The sequence below is a fragment of the Anolis sagrei genome, chromosome 2 (assembly GCF_037176765.1).
Source record: "Anolis sagrei isolate rAnoSag1 chromosome 2, rAnoSag1.mat, whole genome shotgun sequence".
Classification (NCBI taxonomy): Eukaryota; Metazoa; Chordata; class Lepidosauria; order Squamata; family Dactyloidae; genus Anolis; species Anolis sagrei.
In genome coordinates, this window is record NC_090022.1 from 63,332,185 (window position 1) to 63,349,079 (window position 16,895).

Sequence of the window (16,895 nt, forward strand, 5' to 3'; positions counted from 1 at the left end):
TCAGAGCTGCCACATGAATGCAAGACCTACACTACCATTTCATAGTCATCAGTCTGTAGTTTTCAGTGCCCCATTTGTAGGTTTCTCTTAAGAACAATTGATTCCATTTTAAGTAGGAGAAAAACAAACTGTTAAGAATTACATTCTGTATGTTTTAGGTGCATCCATTATATCCAGGTTCAGTGTCTGTAATGATCCATGACTTATGCCTTGCGTCTACTACCGTTGCTAAAGCTGAGATATATGTTTCTGATATATATGAAGTACATCTGGGAGTTGTTGACAAGGTTAGTATAATTTCTTACTATATTGGAGGTATGAGACATTCTGCACAAGGAGTAGTTCTCTGTAGGGTTCATCCCAGATAGTGGGTTGGTTAAGATGGTCTGGGTAGGCCCTGCTCTCGGTCCCAACTCCTTCTCAAGCACGATCGGTGGGGACGAGAGACAGAGCCTTCTCAGTGGTGATTTGTGATTGGCAAATGGAACGGCCTTGGATTATGATCTGGATGGTGTGATTTTGATTAAAGTTTTAATAATGCATGTTTTAATTGTTTGGTTGAAATTGTAATTGTTTATTTTAAATTATGACATCAAATTGCTACCTCAGGCTGCCTTGACCCCCCCCCCCCCCCCCCCCGGAGTGTAGTTTCAACATAACTTTCATTCCCCTCCAAAATACGTTTTTTTCAGGGGTCTGGAAGACTTTAAGAATTGTCAGAATCCATATTTTATCTGCCTTTGAGTTCAAATTTACCTGCACACAAACACATACACCCCAATGTTGAAGAAACTTGGAAGTTAGCATAACTTGTAAACAGAACTGAACCATGAATTCAGCCACGCAATTGCAAATTCATAGATTGGTCTAAGTCTTCATTTCTAAGGGCTCCCAGTGTTTTCAGACACAACCTCTGACAAACTAAACCTCTGACAAGCATTCTCATTTAACAGGTTGAAGATTTCCGAGGTTTCTCTTTTCAGCTGTTTCTCTTTTCAACTGTTGCTCTCACTAAGTCAGAGCTAGTCTCAAAATGCACAAAAACTCTTTTCTTTCTCAAAAATCTTCAGCTACAATTCAGCCCTTCAGATATCCCACCTATAACAAAGATGATTGGTTGTTCATAAACTACATTGTGAAAATATGGTTTTTTAGAGAGGAACAAGTTTGGCTTTTTTAAAATTCCATAATATAGTTCTGATCCCAACATTAGTAACTTGATCATTGTAAAGTATTGATAAAATTGTTGATAAACAGAACATTCTTTTTTTTCTGAGGAAAATCAATTACTTATGATCAAATTTATTGCAGGTGGAAATTGGCAAAAAAGTTAAAGCCTTTGTCAGAGTTTTGGATGCTTCCAAAAAGTACTTTCCAACTAAATACTTCTCTTTCATGAACTTAAACCTTCATGCAGCATCTCAGATTGTTTCCTTAAAGTAAGTGCTATTTTAATTTGTTGCACCCTGTTATATGCAGGAGAAACAAAAATAACAAGGAATTTGCAGAAGGGTCATAATAATAGTGTGTGTTCATTATAAAAAGTAGTAATATATGCATTAATACTAGATCATGAATACTATAATATGATCTAATAAAATAATGTGTTAGGGATAGTATATTATTTCATTATAATAATCTGCATTGATTTTATTTTTACATTCCTGTGTTTTCTAACATGTTTGCTGTGGTCAGGACTATAAAGGAGCAAAATGCATTCGCTTGGAATGCTACTAATAAAAGTGAAATAACATTCTAAAAAGTCTGTAGATACTGATGGGTTGATTAGAAAAATGCTATGTGAAACAATTGCTTGTTTACACGACAGCAAAAATAGTTCAGATTTAAAATAAAATGACTTTATAGAGGGATTTATAGATCTGGGCAGGCATACCTATCGCATGTTCCCACAGAGCTCACTTTTTAAAAGAAAAAATGTTGAAGGCACTCCCCCCCCCCCCCCCCCCGTTTTGGCCATGTAGGACCATATTTTAGACATTTTGTTGAAGTCACAAGAACAAGGGACTTTAGTTTTATAACTTAATGGATTTTTATTTTGGAGACTAGATTTCAAACCCCTTCTCTGCCATGAAAAACTACTGGGTGATCTTGGGCAAGCCTTACTCTCTCAGAGTCAGAGGAAGGCATATACAAAACTACCTCTGAACATCTCTTGTCCAGAAAACCCTGTAATAGGGTTACCATAAATGAGAAATAACTTGGAAACTCACAACAGTTCTCTTATATGAATAGTTTTTCTTCTGGATCGCTCAGCTTTCAAGTCACCCACCACTTCTTGACTTCTTACTGTGACAGCATCCCAAAATTTGTTATAATTCCCAGACCTGAAACTTCTTTCAAGAACTTGATTTTTTTTTCATTTTAAAGACTGTCAACATCACATTTAAGCCTTTTGTTTTGTAAAAACATTTCATTAAATGCTAGTGTGATCATTTAGTATCTTTGAATACACCTAATTGCAGCTTCTGCCCTTAACTGTTGAATTCTGAGAAGAAATAACTATCGGGACTTGTCATGGCAATTGGATGAGTGTAATAAAAATAATCTTGTAGACATGTGTATAAAATTAATAATTTCAGATTATCATGCCTTCTCATCAAGTTTTTTTCTTGTCTTGCATTGTTCAAATTCTAAATCTTTCAATTTTTAAAATACATTTGATGTATCAAACATCATAGCGGCACTGTTAAGCACACTGTGATTGATAATATTATTTACTGATATATAAATGACCTATCTTTGTTAAAGATCAACTTAAAATTCAGCCAGCATCATCTGTCCTTTTAACTGAACCCTTTGTATGCTTAGAACTTAATCATTACCCAGGAACACCTAGAGATGCAAGATAGGACTCCTGCTACAAAAAATTCTTGTTATTCCTTTTTACATTAACTCATGCATCTAATTAATGTATTTTCTTACTGCAGACCCCTCAGCGAGGTTTCTGATGAATACACTGCTGCTTTTCTAGTTCATGGTGTTGCCATAGGTCAAACCAGTCTTACTGCTACCGTCACTGACAAATATGGAGAGAAAATCAGTTCAGCTCTACAGCAGATTGAAGTAAACATTTTCATTGTTATTAGATAATCATTTCTGGGGTTGCATGCTATGATGGAATAAAAGAATTTATTCTTCAAAATGACTAATATTCCTGAAAATAGTATTATCATTTTTTAAAAAACAAAATGACAACAACATTAAGCAGAAATGTGGGAATTGAAGTTTTCCAAGTACTCAGCTTATATTTTATTAATAATGTAGAAGCAATAGGAGCTTAGATCTTGTGTAAAGAAAAGAGACAGTATAGTTTGAGTTCAGGAATCTGTTTCAATTTTGTTTGTTAAGACTGATGAGGACTGAAAGACAAAGGGAGGATAATCTTGTTGACAAAAGCAGGAGATATAGGAAGAATTGGGAAGATAAAGAAGACATGCATTATGAAAGCTATAGTAATATGAAGATGAATACTGAAAAGGTACAATCTGTGAACAATGCTGAAACTTAACAATAGTATGAAATTGGTAGAGGCCAGAAAGTAAATTCAAAAAAGAAAGAAAAGAGGAAAATAGGCTGTGGAATTGGCAGACCTGCAGTCACAAAGAAAGGCAGAAAACTAAAGAATTGCATTTCAAAGGAGAGGAAGAGCAGAGGGACTGAGAAGTGAGAATTATATGCATCATAGAGAAGGTAATCCACCCTACCATTACATTCTTCACTACAAGTAAAAATCTCATCATCAAGAGGAGCAGGCCAGATATCAGGAGCACACATGGAAAAGGAGAAGGCAATGTGAGTGGTTTGTTCAGCCACTTCATCACATTTACTAAATTCCACTGAGTGCTACACTTAAAATCCGGGAAGCCACTTTTGTCATCACATTAGTTTGGCTTCGAGTGTAGGATAGAGCATTCTTTGTGTTTTTTAAGCATGAGGGCCAGCATTCTTTTAAAACATTTCAAGAGGTGATGGGGAAGTGGATTTTTTTTAAAAAATCTTCTGGATGTTTGGCCATTTCTGTAATGTGGTAACATTAGTTGCTCCTAGGTTTACAATGAAACGTTTCCCCAATTTGTGGGAGGAGCCAAAAGCACCCTTGTTAGGGAAAGCATTGCCTTTTGCTCTCCAAGTTTTTACTTTGCCAGAACAATTTGTTTTAATAGACTTTCTTGGTCCTTTCCTTCCCTTCCTTCCTTGATATGTCTGTGCCTGTGTTGCATGGGAAAGCTGGGAGAGACCGATTATTACTATTATTATGCCATGTCTCCATGCTTTGCAGTCTTGGGAGTTATAGTTTCCCAGGGTCCATATCCTTCTTTGGTGTTTTTACATTATGGCATGAATGCTCAAGTTATAGTTTCCCAGGATCCGTACCTTTCTCTTAATGCAAAACAACTGAATCACATTGGACAACTCACTCTCCTCTTCTAGCCTAAGAGAAAGCAAATGGTAATTGACTATAACTAAACTTCCAGAGGAAAACCTTGGATAGAGTTGCAATAAACAGAGTCAACTTGAAGGCAGATAACAAAAAAGTAAATGAACAGCAAGATACATTGTTTAATAAAATTGTTATGTAATCCACTAGAACTAATTTTACTTTTATTTTCTATTCTTGTTCGTTCACTTATAGGTTTTTCCACCTTTTAGACTGACACCAAGAAAAGTCACCTTACTAATAGGTGCAGTGATTCAAGTGAGCTATTTCTAAGATTGTTGTGAACTAATTATTTCTAAGAAAACAACTACTGTAAATGTAATAGATAATAGTTATGACCAGTGTCTAGCAATTTCATTCTGCTACTCCTTGTAGATGGCTTGTTCTTGATTAAGCACAGTAATTTTAATCACACTTTCAAATACACAACCAGTTGTTTACTTGTTGGAACCATAAAAAACAGACATGCCCTGCTGGTGTAACTAACAAATTATGTTAATGAATGTTTCTTCGCAAACATCATGTTGGATTTAGGCACATTATCCATTTCTTTCTATATGGTTTTACACTCAGGCTGTACACTGTCATGTACTGAATTGCCACTGAAAAACAACCTCTGACTATCTTCTTCTTTATATAGTGCATTAAAGCTAAAAATGTGTAGGTAATCACTGATAGTCAGTTCCAGGGGTCCTCATTGTCTATTTTCAGAAACAAGCATGCTAGAATTTGAGGAATAATCCTTTAAAAAAAGATCTGGCAATGGGTTTCTGCAAGTTTTTCAGGCTGTAAGGCCATGTTCCAGAAGCATTCTCTCCTGATATTTTGCCTGCATCTATGGCAGCCATCCTCAGAGGTTGTGAGATCACCTCACAAACTCTGAGGATGCCTGCCATAGAAGCAGGCAAAATATCAGGAGGGAATGCTTCTGGAACATGGCCATACAGCCCAAAAAACTTACAGCAACCCAGTGATTCTGTCCATGAAAGCCTTCGACAATACAAATCTGGCAATCATACTGCTTTTAAGTATTCCATGTAAAGAAATTTTGCAAAATATTTAATTCCCCCTTTTTTCAAGATTTGGAGAGTTTAGGATGTCTTAAAATGGAAAACACACGTCTGTGTAGACTCACCTCCAAAGCACTTTGGATATTTTGCTTGATAATCTACTTGCTTTAACTTGCTTTAAACAAGGAGCTCACAAATAATTTTGTATCATGATGGCTTATTGAAGTTTTAGGAGTATTTTGGGGAGGGGCATGGATTGGTGAAGAGAGATGTTTACATTTTGCCCAGATCCTCTGTAGTTTAAAAGCAGAAGATAAAACTAATGTATCTTGTATAATTAGTAACTGTCAATAATTGCTTTTTTATACATTACCAACAACAGATTACCTCTGCGGGGGGACCACAGCCTCAGTCCAACATAATCTTCTCTATCAGCGATACCAGTATTGCTTCTGTGAACAATAGTGGCCTTATATCAGGCATATCGGTTGGCAACAGCACTGTAACAGGGATGGTACAAGCTGCTAATGCTGAAACTGGCCAAGTTGTGATTGTTTCTCAGGTAACTATTAAATATGTGTAATATGATTCTATGTGTTGTTGCTCGTTGTTCTAACATTGTTGGAAAAACGTAAGGGGCTATGTCAAAGTTAAAGCTCTGTAAGTCTGAATTCTTCAAGATGTGGTTTGTAGTCCAGAACTAGAACTTGTTGTTACTCTTGTATATGTAAGTCCCACTTACAATTTTAAAGCAAAGACATTTAGATATTTATTTTACATGTAGCATTTTAAAACATAACTACACTTGAAAATTGCAAATAAGAATTGTGATGGTTTTCGCAGAATATAAGGCACTTTGTATTAGGAAGCAGACAGAGCTGGCTTGTTCTGAACATAGTGGTGGCTCTGCTCTATAAAACAAAAAAATGAATTATTGCAGTTCAAAATGGTCATAATTCTGCACTGAAGTACCATCACAACAGGTCACAGAGCAGTGTAGTCTTTTGGCACTATTGATACTTCCAAGTGCGGAAAGCGTAGTTCCTTTCTAAATGTACTGGGCAGTGTCTGATATCAGTGTAGTTCTTTTCTACGATCTTTTTGGAAAGAAGCAACAAGAACTTCTATCAATTTTCTCCAGCTTCTAGAAGGTCCATAGTTCTGTCCTATTCTCTAACTAATTACAGTTCAGAACATATTGCACATAAAATGTATCTGTTGGGTTTTTTGGTGTGGAAAATAGTATTTGTGTGCAAGAAACATTTTTTTTTCTGCAGAAAATTATATTTGTGACCTATTTGGCACAAAATGTGTGCATGCCTCTTTTATAGAGAAAGCAATTGTTTCTTTCACAGGAAGTGCTCTACTTAGAGATGTATTCTGCACAAATGTCACACATGGTTATTTGTACAGAAAACAGTATTTTTCTGCTAAAATGGGTTCAGATACAGGAGATACTGCTTCCTCTGCCAGTTTTATTCAGAATATGTCCCAAATGATGGAGTTTTTCATCAATCCAGAATTCTCTTCAACAGGGATTCCTGGCACTTGAGAAACATGCTTTTTGGCCTTTTAAAAATATTTCAAATTATTTTTCCAGCTCTTTGTAAATTCCATGTCCAAGATATGCTGTACAATCCAATAGAGTTCCCTTCTTTTGGACTTTTTAACTGTTGGAGAAATCTGGACTGGCATATGAGAATGAGAACCTTGCAACTTTATGAAAGTTATGGATCTGTCAATCTGTATCATACACATAGAGCTCGAAGAGTCAAAGTGTTTAATAAATATGTCACATTTCCTCAAGATTGCCAAACTGAAAATGTTTTTTTTTTTCAGTTTTAATTAGAAAGATGAAGCCAAAAATGTGTGAGATTTATCCAGTATTTTTACTTGTGGAACAAATGCCACATTGAGGGGATAGTTCTGAGATTACAACTATCTTTTCACAAAGTGACAACCTTGAAAGCAACCAAATTGTTTCTTGATATTGGTGATCAAGCCAGGAAAAATGGAATATAGAGGGAGGCTTTTCATGATGACTGTATTGCAGAGGAAATAATTGGTGAACCATTTCCGCATATTTCTTGCCTAAGAAAGCCCTATGAAAAATTAATGGCATTACTTTAAGTCTTGGAGACAAATATAAAATGGGAAACATCACAACTATAACAATGTGGTATTTGTGGAATAGTCTATAGAATACTTGAATAAATCCATTAGGAGAGGCAACATGTGAGCCTTCAGGTATTTGATTACCTCTCCAACAATGCGTCACCACTGGTTACTCCTGATGCTGAAGTAAAATGCTGTAAAACGTAAAGAGGGAAAGGATAATACAAGGATAGTTGGGAACATAAAGAATGGTTGTTACTGTATGTCAGGTGCATAAATCACTGGGTTTCAGTTTTTTGTCCTGCCCATCTTTTCAAAGGAACAATCTCTTTATCATATCCTTTTTCAGTGCCATTCACCACTTGTTATGCCTACGATTCAACGGGCACCATAATAATTTAGTAAGCAAAAGCCAGGGAGAATACAATAAAATGCATGGAAGGAAACCAGAGACATATGTCAAAGTGTTCAATTGATGGGTGTTTTTACTGGTAAAAAAACCTGAATACATGTCACCCTATATATATTCTCAAGGCCATAGACAATGTAAAGATATAATAATGATTTCATATAATGTTTTTATTATGTATTTTTGTGATTATATATGGCCTTGAAGAGGGCCTTTGAGAGAAGATTCAAGCCAAAACACTTCGGGCTTTTTTCCAATAAAACATTCATCAGTTGAGCATTTTAAGATGCTTCTCTGGTTTCTTCTATGGGCCATAATAATTAAGCTACAAATCTTGACAATGGACTTGCAGCAGAGAAGCTTCTCCTTTAGGCCTTTGTATATATTCTCAGTACGAGATTATTATATATGATAGCTGACATTTTAAGCTGCACATGGTAAAAGATACACATTTTCAGTAAATTGCTGTGTTTTCATTCATAGAATCTATATTTATTTAGTGAATATACAATCCTTATTTCATTCATCTCAAGAACAAACGTATGCAATACATCATAAGCTTGTCTCCAATAGGGAGCAACTATTGACTAATATAGACGAAGTTGTCCACTAATTTCATGGCTGGGCTAAGACTTGATTCAAACATAACACCTGACATAACTTTTATCTTGGCTCAGATTAAGAATCTATCCTGAATCACATATCTTCTTGACCCTCTTTAATCCCATAAATACTTATTTTTATAGTACTTACTTACTTTTTATAGTAAGCACTAATTAACTGTCTATATAAATCTGTGCCTCTGAATCTAATATCCCATTTTAAAGTCTCCTTTTATAATACCTTAAGTCCTGTTGTACTGATATATTGCTACTTTTGGCTATATTCTGATGTGTGATTTATGGAAACATACATTATATTAAACTGACTTTGATCTGTTATTGAGTTTCTGTAGTATTGTGATTTATAGATCACTTCTGTGGTTTCATACACTATTGATATAACTCAGTTAAGTCTTCTTAAAACTTGTTTACATTTTTTTTAAAAATCTGGAAAATCATTGTATTTGAATATGTATATGCATGATTTGCAGCAAAACTGTGGTTTTGCTGCAAATATTTATGTATGGTGTTTTTGGTAAACTGAATCATCCAGTTTCCAACCAAAATGGAAGTATAGTATGCTGAACATATGTCATGCTTTTGTATGGATTTGTGAATGGACATGGCTGTGGACTGTTTAATTCTATCACTTATGGTTTTAACTCTATCATTTAATTTTGCTTGATTTTATAATCTGCTAACCAATGTATGAACCTAATTTGTGATATTTTTGTACTGACTTTTTCTTCCTTTATCGATCATGTTGGTCATTGCTCTCCTCCCAAGGAGTAAGCGTCTTCTGATTTCCTGGCTGCAGACTGCATCTGCAGTAACCTTTGCACCTAGAAATACAGTCTGTCACAGCCTCCACGTTATGGTCCACACAGTCAAAGGCATTGGAATAGTCAATAAAACAGAAATAGATGTTTTTCTGAAACTCCCTGCCTTTCTCCATTATCCAGCAGATATTGGCAATTTGGTCTCTCATTTCTCTGCCTTTTCTAAACACAGCTTGTACATCTGGCAACTCTCTCTTCGTGTATTGCTGAAGTCTTCCTTGCAGGATCTTGAGCATTACCTTACTAGCATGAGAAATAAGTGCCACTATACGAAAGTTTGAACAGTCTTTAGTGTTTCCTTTTTTTTTTTGCATTTCCCTTTTTTTCACTCTTCCTTCCCTCTCCCCCATAAATATAAAACACTCATATCTAGGACGGAGAGCTCTGGAGTCAGAGCTCTGTAATAATACACAGAATCGTAGGAGAAGGTATCAGAAAACCTTCTCCTGAAATTTCTCCCTCATCCATCAGGGCAGAGCAGGACTACAATGTTCCTGTTTCAGACTAGCTGGAAAAACTGGTGATAGGTTTTCTTGCAGGTCTCATTTATAAAATATTTTTCAAGAGACTGCTTCCCTTCTTTAATATCTTCTGTTCATGATTGTGCATACCTGGTTAATTTTTTTTTGCTCTAAACATACTGTTCGTTGCAGCAGTTCTGATATTTAAAATTGTGAGTCTTCTGAGCAGATGTCTAAAACACAATAAAAGTAAGGTATACTGCTTTTTTTTTAGGATAAAGTTGAAGTTGAAGTAATTCAGCTTGAGGCTGTTAGAATCTATGCACCCATTACAAGAATGAAAACTGGCACACAGGTAAAGCAAATTACTGTTGTTTTGGATTCAGCTGATTTTTAACAAGTGTTACATTCAAATACCAGACTGCTGATTTAACATAATATGTGATGACACTACATCTTATTGTTTTATCTTTTTCCTGTTGATAAAGATGCACTCAGTCTTAATTTTGAATTCTCTTGAAAATCAAGGTAAATGAATACTTTTCTTCTAGATGCCAGTGTATGTGATGGGAATTACAAGCAACCAAACTCCTTTTTCATTTGGCAGTGCAGTGCCTGGGTTAACTTTTCTCTGGTCTGTCAGTAAGAGAGATATCCTGGATGTCAAATCAAGATTCAGTGAGGTAAACTTTTCACATTATGATTTGTTTTCTAAACTTTGTCAAGATGCTAAATTTGTTAGAGTAAGATTAGAAGAAAACTTGACTCACATATTTTGTGTTCTTTTCCCATGGGTATATTTACTTTGATGTACAGTTTTCTGGTAGCTGATCTAGATGTCAGAAACACAAGCCAATTCTAGTGTTTCAGACTCCCCACTCTGTTGTGTTTGTAAAATACATAATTTTCCTTCAGGTATTTTTCCATTTCAAAAGCGGTCAGTTGTTAATGTTGGCACATGGTCTGGCTCTTAATCTTACAGACATTGTGTCCTAGTACAGTTGTGTTAATCTCCTGTTTATATTTTGTTGTCTAGAATATATCTGGTGCACACTTTTCATTTAGTTTTATGATACTACCTTCTGTGTAGATGCACTCTGTGTCAGTCTCCCAACTTAATAGCATACTGTCACTGGATATCATACACACTCTACAGTATAGGAATATAACCTTGCCTGGCATATAGAAGAAATTGTACCTTCAGGTTTCTGTGCAGGTTGTGGTGTCCTAAAAGAATGATCTTGTATTGTTGAAGGCTTTCATGGCTAGAATCACTGGGTTGTTGTAGGTTTTTTGGACTGTATGGCCATGTTCTAGAAGCATTCTCTCCTGACGTTTCACCTGCATCTGTGGCAGGCATCCTCAGAGGTTGTGAGGTCTCTTGGAAACTCACAACCTCTGAGGATGCCTGCCATAGATGCAGGTGAAACGTCAGGAGAGAATGCTTCAAGAACATGGCCATATAGCCCAAAACACCCCTACAACAACCCAGCATGATCTTGATTAGGGATAACAAAAGTCTTTTTGCCTGTGAACTGGCTACTTTGGTTGCTTATTACATGAGAACATATGCAGCATTGTGAGATTTGTGTCCTTTCATTGAGCCCATCACATTCATGTATAAATAGAAACACTCCTGTTAACTGTTGCTAGGAGAGTTGCAGTACCTATTGTACTCACAGTAAATTCTTTAATTCCACTGATGGCAAGAATTTGAACAACTCCAAGCACATGATAGATGTCCACCTCTATGGCCAGCAAAGTAGCATTTCTACTGTGTTGACAGGGATTTGCACAAGATGATTTTTGTCATTCCACTGATTTAGGATCATTTCACATCTGTGACTGTATAGAGAGACTGCTTTTATGAAGAGTTATAGACAATTTGTAATGAAAAATATGAAGTTCATGCTGAACACCTTTAGTGCTGAAACTAATATTTTGTCTTTCAGGCTTCTGTTCAGCTCTCCATCCAAAACAACTTTTCTGTGGATGTTTATGGAAGAGGTAAAGGGAGAACACGGTTGAAGGTTGTTGTCAAAATCCTCGATCCTTCAGCTGGACAATTTTACCACATGACAGAATTATCTGATGAAATCCAAATACAGGTATCATCTTTGTAGTTCATACTGGGGAATCCTGTAGTTTGTTATGTGAGGAGCAGAACATAGTCACATGTTTTAAAATATATTTCAGTATACTCTCTCCCCCAATTCCAAATGCCTGGCTACCATAGAACACTTCAGAAGAGCTAATAAAATAAAGACTAAGATAGTAAAGGTGAGATGTAAACCTACTCAGGGTAGGGGTAGTCAGCTAGCTGTGGATTGAGTTGAATTCTCCAAAAAGAATCAGGGCCATAATTTGAGGATGCTTATGTAATGTTTATTGGTTTTATAATTGACTTAATGTGTTGTTTTATTATATTTACCAGCCCAATAACCTTGGGGTGCATATTCTATATCATAAGATTAGTCCTTGATAAAAATGATAAATACATTATTGCAGAGAAAAATGGCATAGGCCGTAGCATTTGCCATCATGAGAATCTGAAGCTGTTTGTTTATACTGTGTCTATGAGAATAAGCTGAAAATTCTATATTTTAATGTCTAAATGTTTGTTTATGCCTCATGTTTTAATATGGTTAATGGTTTTAATTCATAGCTATATGTTATTGTCTAGATATTAGGCTTTGGCTTTCATATGTATGTTTGGCATTGAATTTTGCCATTATTATGTTTGAAACTGCTTTGAGTCTCCCCGGGGGTGAGAAAAGTGGTATAGAAATGCAATAAATAAATAAATAAATAAATAATAAAAGAAGGAGCTGCTAAAATTTTCAATTAGCTCTTGGTTGGTGGATGTGACATAACTATCATATAACAGTCCAACCCCAAATATCAGAGGTGGATTGATTGATTTTATTTTTTTTATTTATATTCCACTGTACCCTAAAATAGTATTTATAATATACTTGTAGAAAGTAAATTTATGGCAGTATACTTAATCTGCATAAGCAGAAATTGTAGATTTCGTCTTTTCTTGATCCATACATATAAACTGAGTTCAGCAGAATTCCCATTTCACTTCTAACTGTATAATTACAGTAGTTAGACAGCAGGCATCATATCAAGGTTTGTTACATATTCATCACCATTGACTGTACTGGCTACATCCTCTGGAAACTGCAGCAACGTTTGAAGGGCAATACATTTTCACCCCTACTTTATTGTAATAACAAATAGGTAGAGAAATGAAAATTGCAGTAAAAATGTACTTGAAGTGTACACACTGTAATCCTGTACACATCAAAAAGGGACTCCAAATAACAACAGTTTTTCAGATTTCTCAAATGTTAATTTGCATTTAAAGTTACAATGTTTGACAAAAACGTTCTAAGTCCATATCAAATTGACATGTAGTACTAATTCTGTGGCTCTGTGGTTATTCGGATAACAATTCAGTTATATCCAGCAGCTAATTCTTCAGTGAGTTGGCACCTCTGTCTTAACACAATTAATGCAATTTAGTCTCATTGATTTCATTGGATATTAATTTGAAGAAAGCGTGCTTAGGATTGTAGTGAAATGAATGATGCTGCAATGGCATTTTCAAGGTGCTAAATAACTTGCAGAATTAAAGCTGGCTATGAAATGTGAATGCAATCTGGATGGTTGCCATCATCTTAAAGGCCAATACAGATTTATCAGATTTAGTTTTGAATAATGTACATGTCCATTATATGAAAAGGCTGAGATTGTCCTCATATATATGTACCAAATTAGCAAATTTCTGCAAGTACGCCTGAAGAGTATGAATAGCATCCTGGAATGGGTCCCTTTAAATCAGGGCTGGGGAAAGTGCTGCCTTTGGACAACATGGAGTCCTCTGGTGCATTCCCCTGCTGCTGTTGTTGCTGCTGTTGCTGCTACTGTCATTGTTGTTGGGATTTGACTTATGATGTCTCCATCAATGAGTGACTTCTAAGACAACCTGTTTTTCAGAGCCCTGCTTGGGTCTTCGAAACTCAGGGTTTGCAAGACCCAGGCAGTTCATTCACCTGTAATATAGTCTTCCGCTTTTCCTGCTGCTTTCCACTTTGCCTGACATTATTACCTTGTCATCTGTTTCCCTACATTTAAAAAACCCAGCTTACAAATGAACACTAAGGCCTCCAGAACCCTCTACGTTGTGTTCATAACACCCCAAGACTCCAAATTGTATTGTCAAAAAACCAGAAATTACAAACTGTAGAGGGAAAGGGTAGAAACAGCCTCTAGATCTAGTGATTAAATGTATATACATAAACTACTGCCCCAGTGAAGATATTTGAAGACTACAATTTTTATCCTATGGGAATGTTGATTAAGTTATTCAAGTATTCCATTAACTGCTCAGTGAAGACAAGGGTATGAAAAAATATCTTTTCCATTGAGCAGAGGGCATGAAGACAGTCGAGTTTCACTTGCATCTCTGTATTTCTCCCTTGCCTGGCTGTTGTACTTGTTTGTGCTATATATTCTTTAGGTCGTATTAAGATACTATTAAGATACCCACAAAACCTAGAAGCCAGTTATAGGAACAAAACAAGACAAAGGTTAACATGAGATAAGAGAAAATACCTGAATTGCATTTTGTATTGAGAGAATACTTTTTCAATTCAGAAACTATTCTTAGACGAGCCTTAAACAATCACTTTCAGTTCTTCAGGATTTGCTCTCCAAGATCCTATGCACTTGGTTTTTCAATTATGGCAATTCACATTTCGAATAATCAGAGAGGCTTCAGAATACCTTTTGACTTTAAACATGGTATCTTTAAAAAAAAAACAATTATAGGTAATGGCAATAAACCATACATATTCAATAACAACCACTTTAGTTCATCTTGGTGGTAAGAATGTAGTTATGACTTTTTGCTGCAGTGAATAATGACCCTTAGGCCAGTTTTAAGAGACAATTCCATTTTTCCAAAAAGACCTAAAGCCAAAAAAAAAAAAAAATCAAAATTGAAAGTGGGAACAGGTGCTTAAAATTTGGACTCCAGCTTTCCAGAGTTGCCTTTCTGGAGTTGCCATCTAATGTACTGGCAAAATCCAGCTCATAAACAAAATTTTCTGCAGGTTCAGAGAACTTTATCCAGGAAGCAAGACTTGATCACTTCACAGATGTCAGAACTGAAAGGCTTTTCAGTTGCACCACTTACTTAAGCATAAGCAGTCTTTTCATTGTCTGTCCTCTCATTTGCCATTAGAGCAGAACATTCTCTTCCCAGCTCATGCCCCTCTTCCTCTCATATCACAGCTTTGCAACAGGAATGGCCTTGAAGCGGGCTTCACCAGGCACAGCTATACTTGAAGTTCAACTCCCATACAAAAAAAAAAATCAAGCATCAAACTGGTAGATAAAAGCATTATCAAAAGCATTGCGGGTCCCACAATACTGATGTAAAACTCATGGGAGGACTTTGACATCCTGACAGCAAATTATATTTGGAAATTATGTGGGTCAGAATCACTAACCTATTGATTGAAATACCTTTATGGTGTCTACAACAATGCAGAATCATTTGTTATAATATGCCCTTTAAAATGACCCAAGGAGGTTTATAGGAGCCTTTTAAAATATGGATTCAATAAAAATATGTGTATTTCCATGCCCAAAGTTTCCAGGTCATAAATACGGTAGCAGAAGTAATAGGATACAGGGCAGCACAGAAATACTACTTTCCCTTCTTTAAACATCTTTTTTTTCCCTCACATGGTGACTCTAATTTAAATGGAGTGGTAAATCTTCTCCAGGTTTTAGTGTAAAATGTAAAGAATCTGTCCGAAGCACTGCAACTATGCGCGGGAAATCATATTAAACACCATAGTAGATTCACTGACTAGTGACTAACTGGCCTGCTCCCATATATTTCCACACATATCCAATCTGTTCACTACAATTGTTTCTAATGGCTATCAGCTGGTCATGCTGGGTATAAAGAGTTCTTTCTTCTCCATAGCCATCAAACATAATGTGACTCATTTCACCAAGAGGGGGAAACCTCACTTCTTAAGCTATACAGAGAATTACAAGTGGGTTATCCCTATTCTGAAATGCTTGGAACCAGAAGTGTTTTGGATGTTGAAAATTTTTCGATTTTGGAATCCTTGTGTTTACTTATATGTCCACAATGAAATATCTTGGAGCTGGAATACAAGTCCAGATACAAACTTCATTTATGTTTCATATATACCTTATAAAGAAAACTTGAAAGTAAAGTTACAGACTATTTTTAATAATTTTGTACATGAAACAAGATTTATGTCAGAAAACAAAGATGCCACTCTCTCAGCTACCCATGTGGATATTTTTGGATTTCGGAGTATTTTGGATTTCAGATTCCTAGATAAAGAATCCTCAACCTTTAATTATTTTGGCTGTAAATGAAAATATTTGGAAAGAAAAATATTCGTTGAGAGCATAATATAAAAGGGTGCCTAAACATTTGGAGGTGCCTATAAGAATTATCTATGGTGGGCTTTCTTCAAAGTTCTGTGCATATATTTATCATACAAATCAGTCAACCGATATTATGTGAATTGATTAACTTTTATTTAAGAAATACATCAGTCCTTTGCATTTCCCTTCTGAACTGAAGCTTGGCAACAGAGATGAGTCATCTTTCTATATTTTATTTTATTGTTTAGCATGCCAAACTTTTTGAAGGTGAAATATTCTGTGTAGCTTTATACTGTGTATAGTGAAAAATCTAAATGAAATTATTTCATCTTCTAGGTATTTGAAAATTTAATTATTCTGGGAGTAGAAATAGGACAGATCTTAATGTCACCCAACTCTGTTTTTAAAGTCCAAACCAACAGGTAAGTGATGCCCATGTATTTCAAATTAAAATTTTGTAGTAGGGCATTATAGATAAATATGAAGTCTCACTAGTTTGATATCAAGTCTACCAAAATATTACCTGAAGATGGTGTTGGAAATCAAAAAATTA

The 16,895-nt window shown here is 35.6% G+C and overlaps 1 protein-coding gene across 1 annotated transcript in view; it reads left to right on the forward strand.

Moving 5' to 3' along the window:
• NUP210 (nucleoporin 210) overlaps positions 1 to 16,895 on the forward strand; it is a 117,874-nt gene that overhangs the window by 78,227 nt on the left and 22,752 nt on the right. Inside the window, exons 21-29 of the mRNA XM_060765993.2 lie at positions 159 to 287; positions 1,312 to 1,439; positions 2,949 to 3,084; positions 4,655 to 4,717; positions 5,852 to 6,031; positions 10,170 to 10,250; positions 10,447 to 10,578; positions 11,848 to 12,003; positions 16,679 to 16,764. Coding sequence (XP_060621976.2) covers positions 159 to 287; positions 1,312 to 1,439; positions 2,949 to 3,084; positions 4,655 to 4,717; positions 5,852 to 6,031; positions 10,170 to 10,250; positions 10,447 to 10,578; positions 11,848 to 12,003; positions 16,679 to 16,764 — 1,091 coding nt within the window. The remainder of the gene's footprint in view (positions 1 to 158; positions 288 to 1,311; positions 1,440 to 2,948; positions 3,085 to 4,654; positions 4,718 to 5,851; positions 6,032 to 10,169; positions 10,251 to 10,446; positions 10,579 to 11,847; positions 12,004 to 16,678; positions 16,765 to 16,895) is intronic.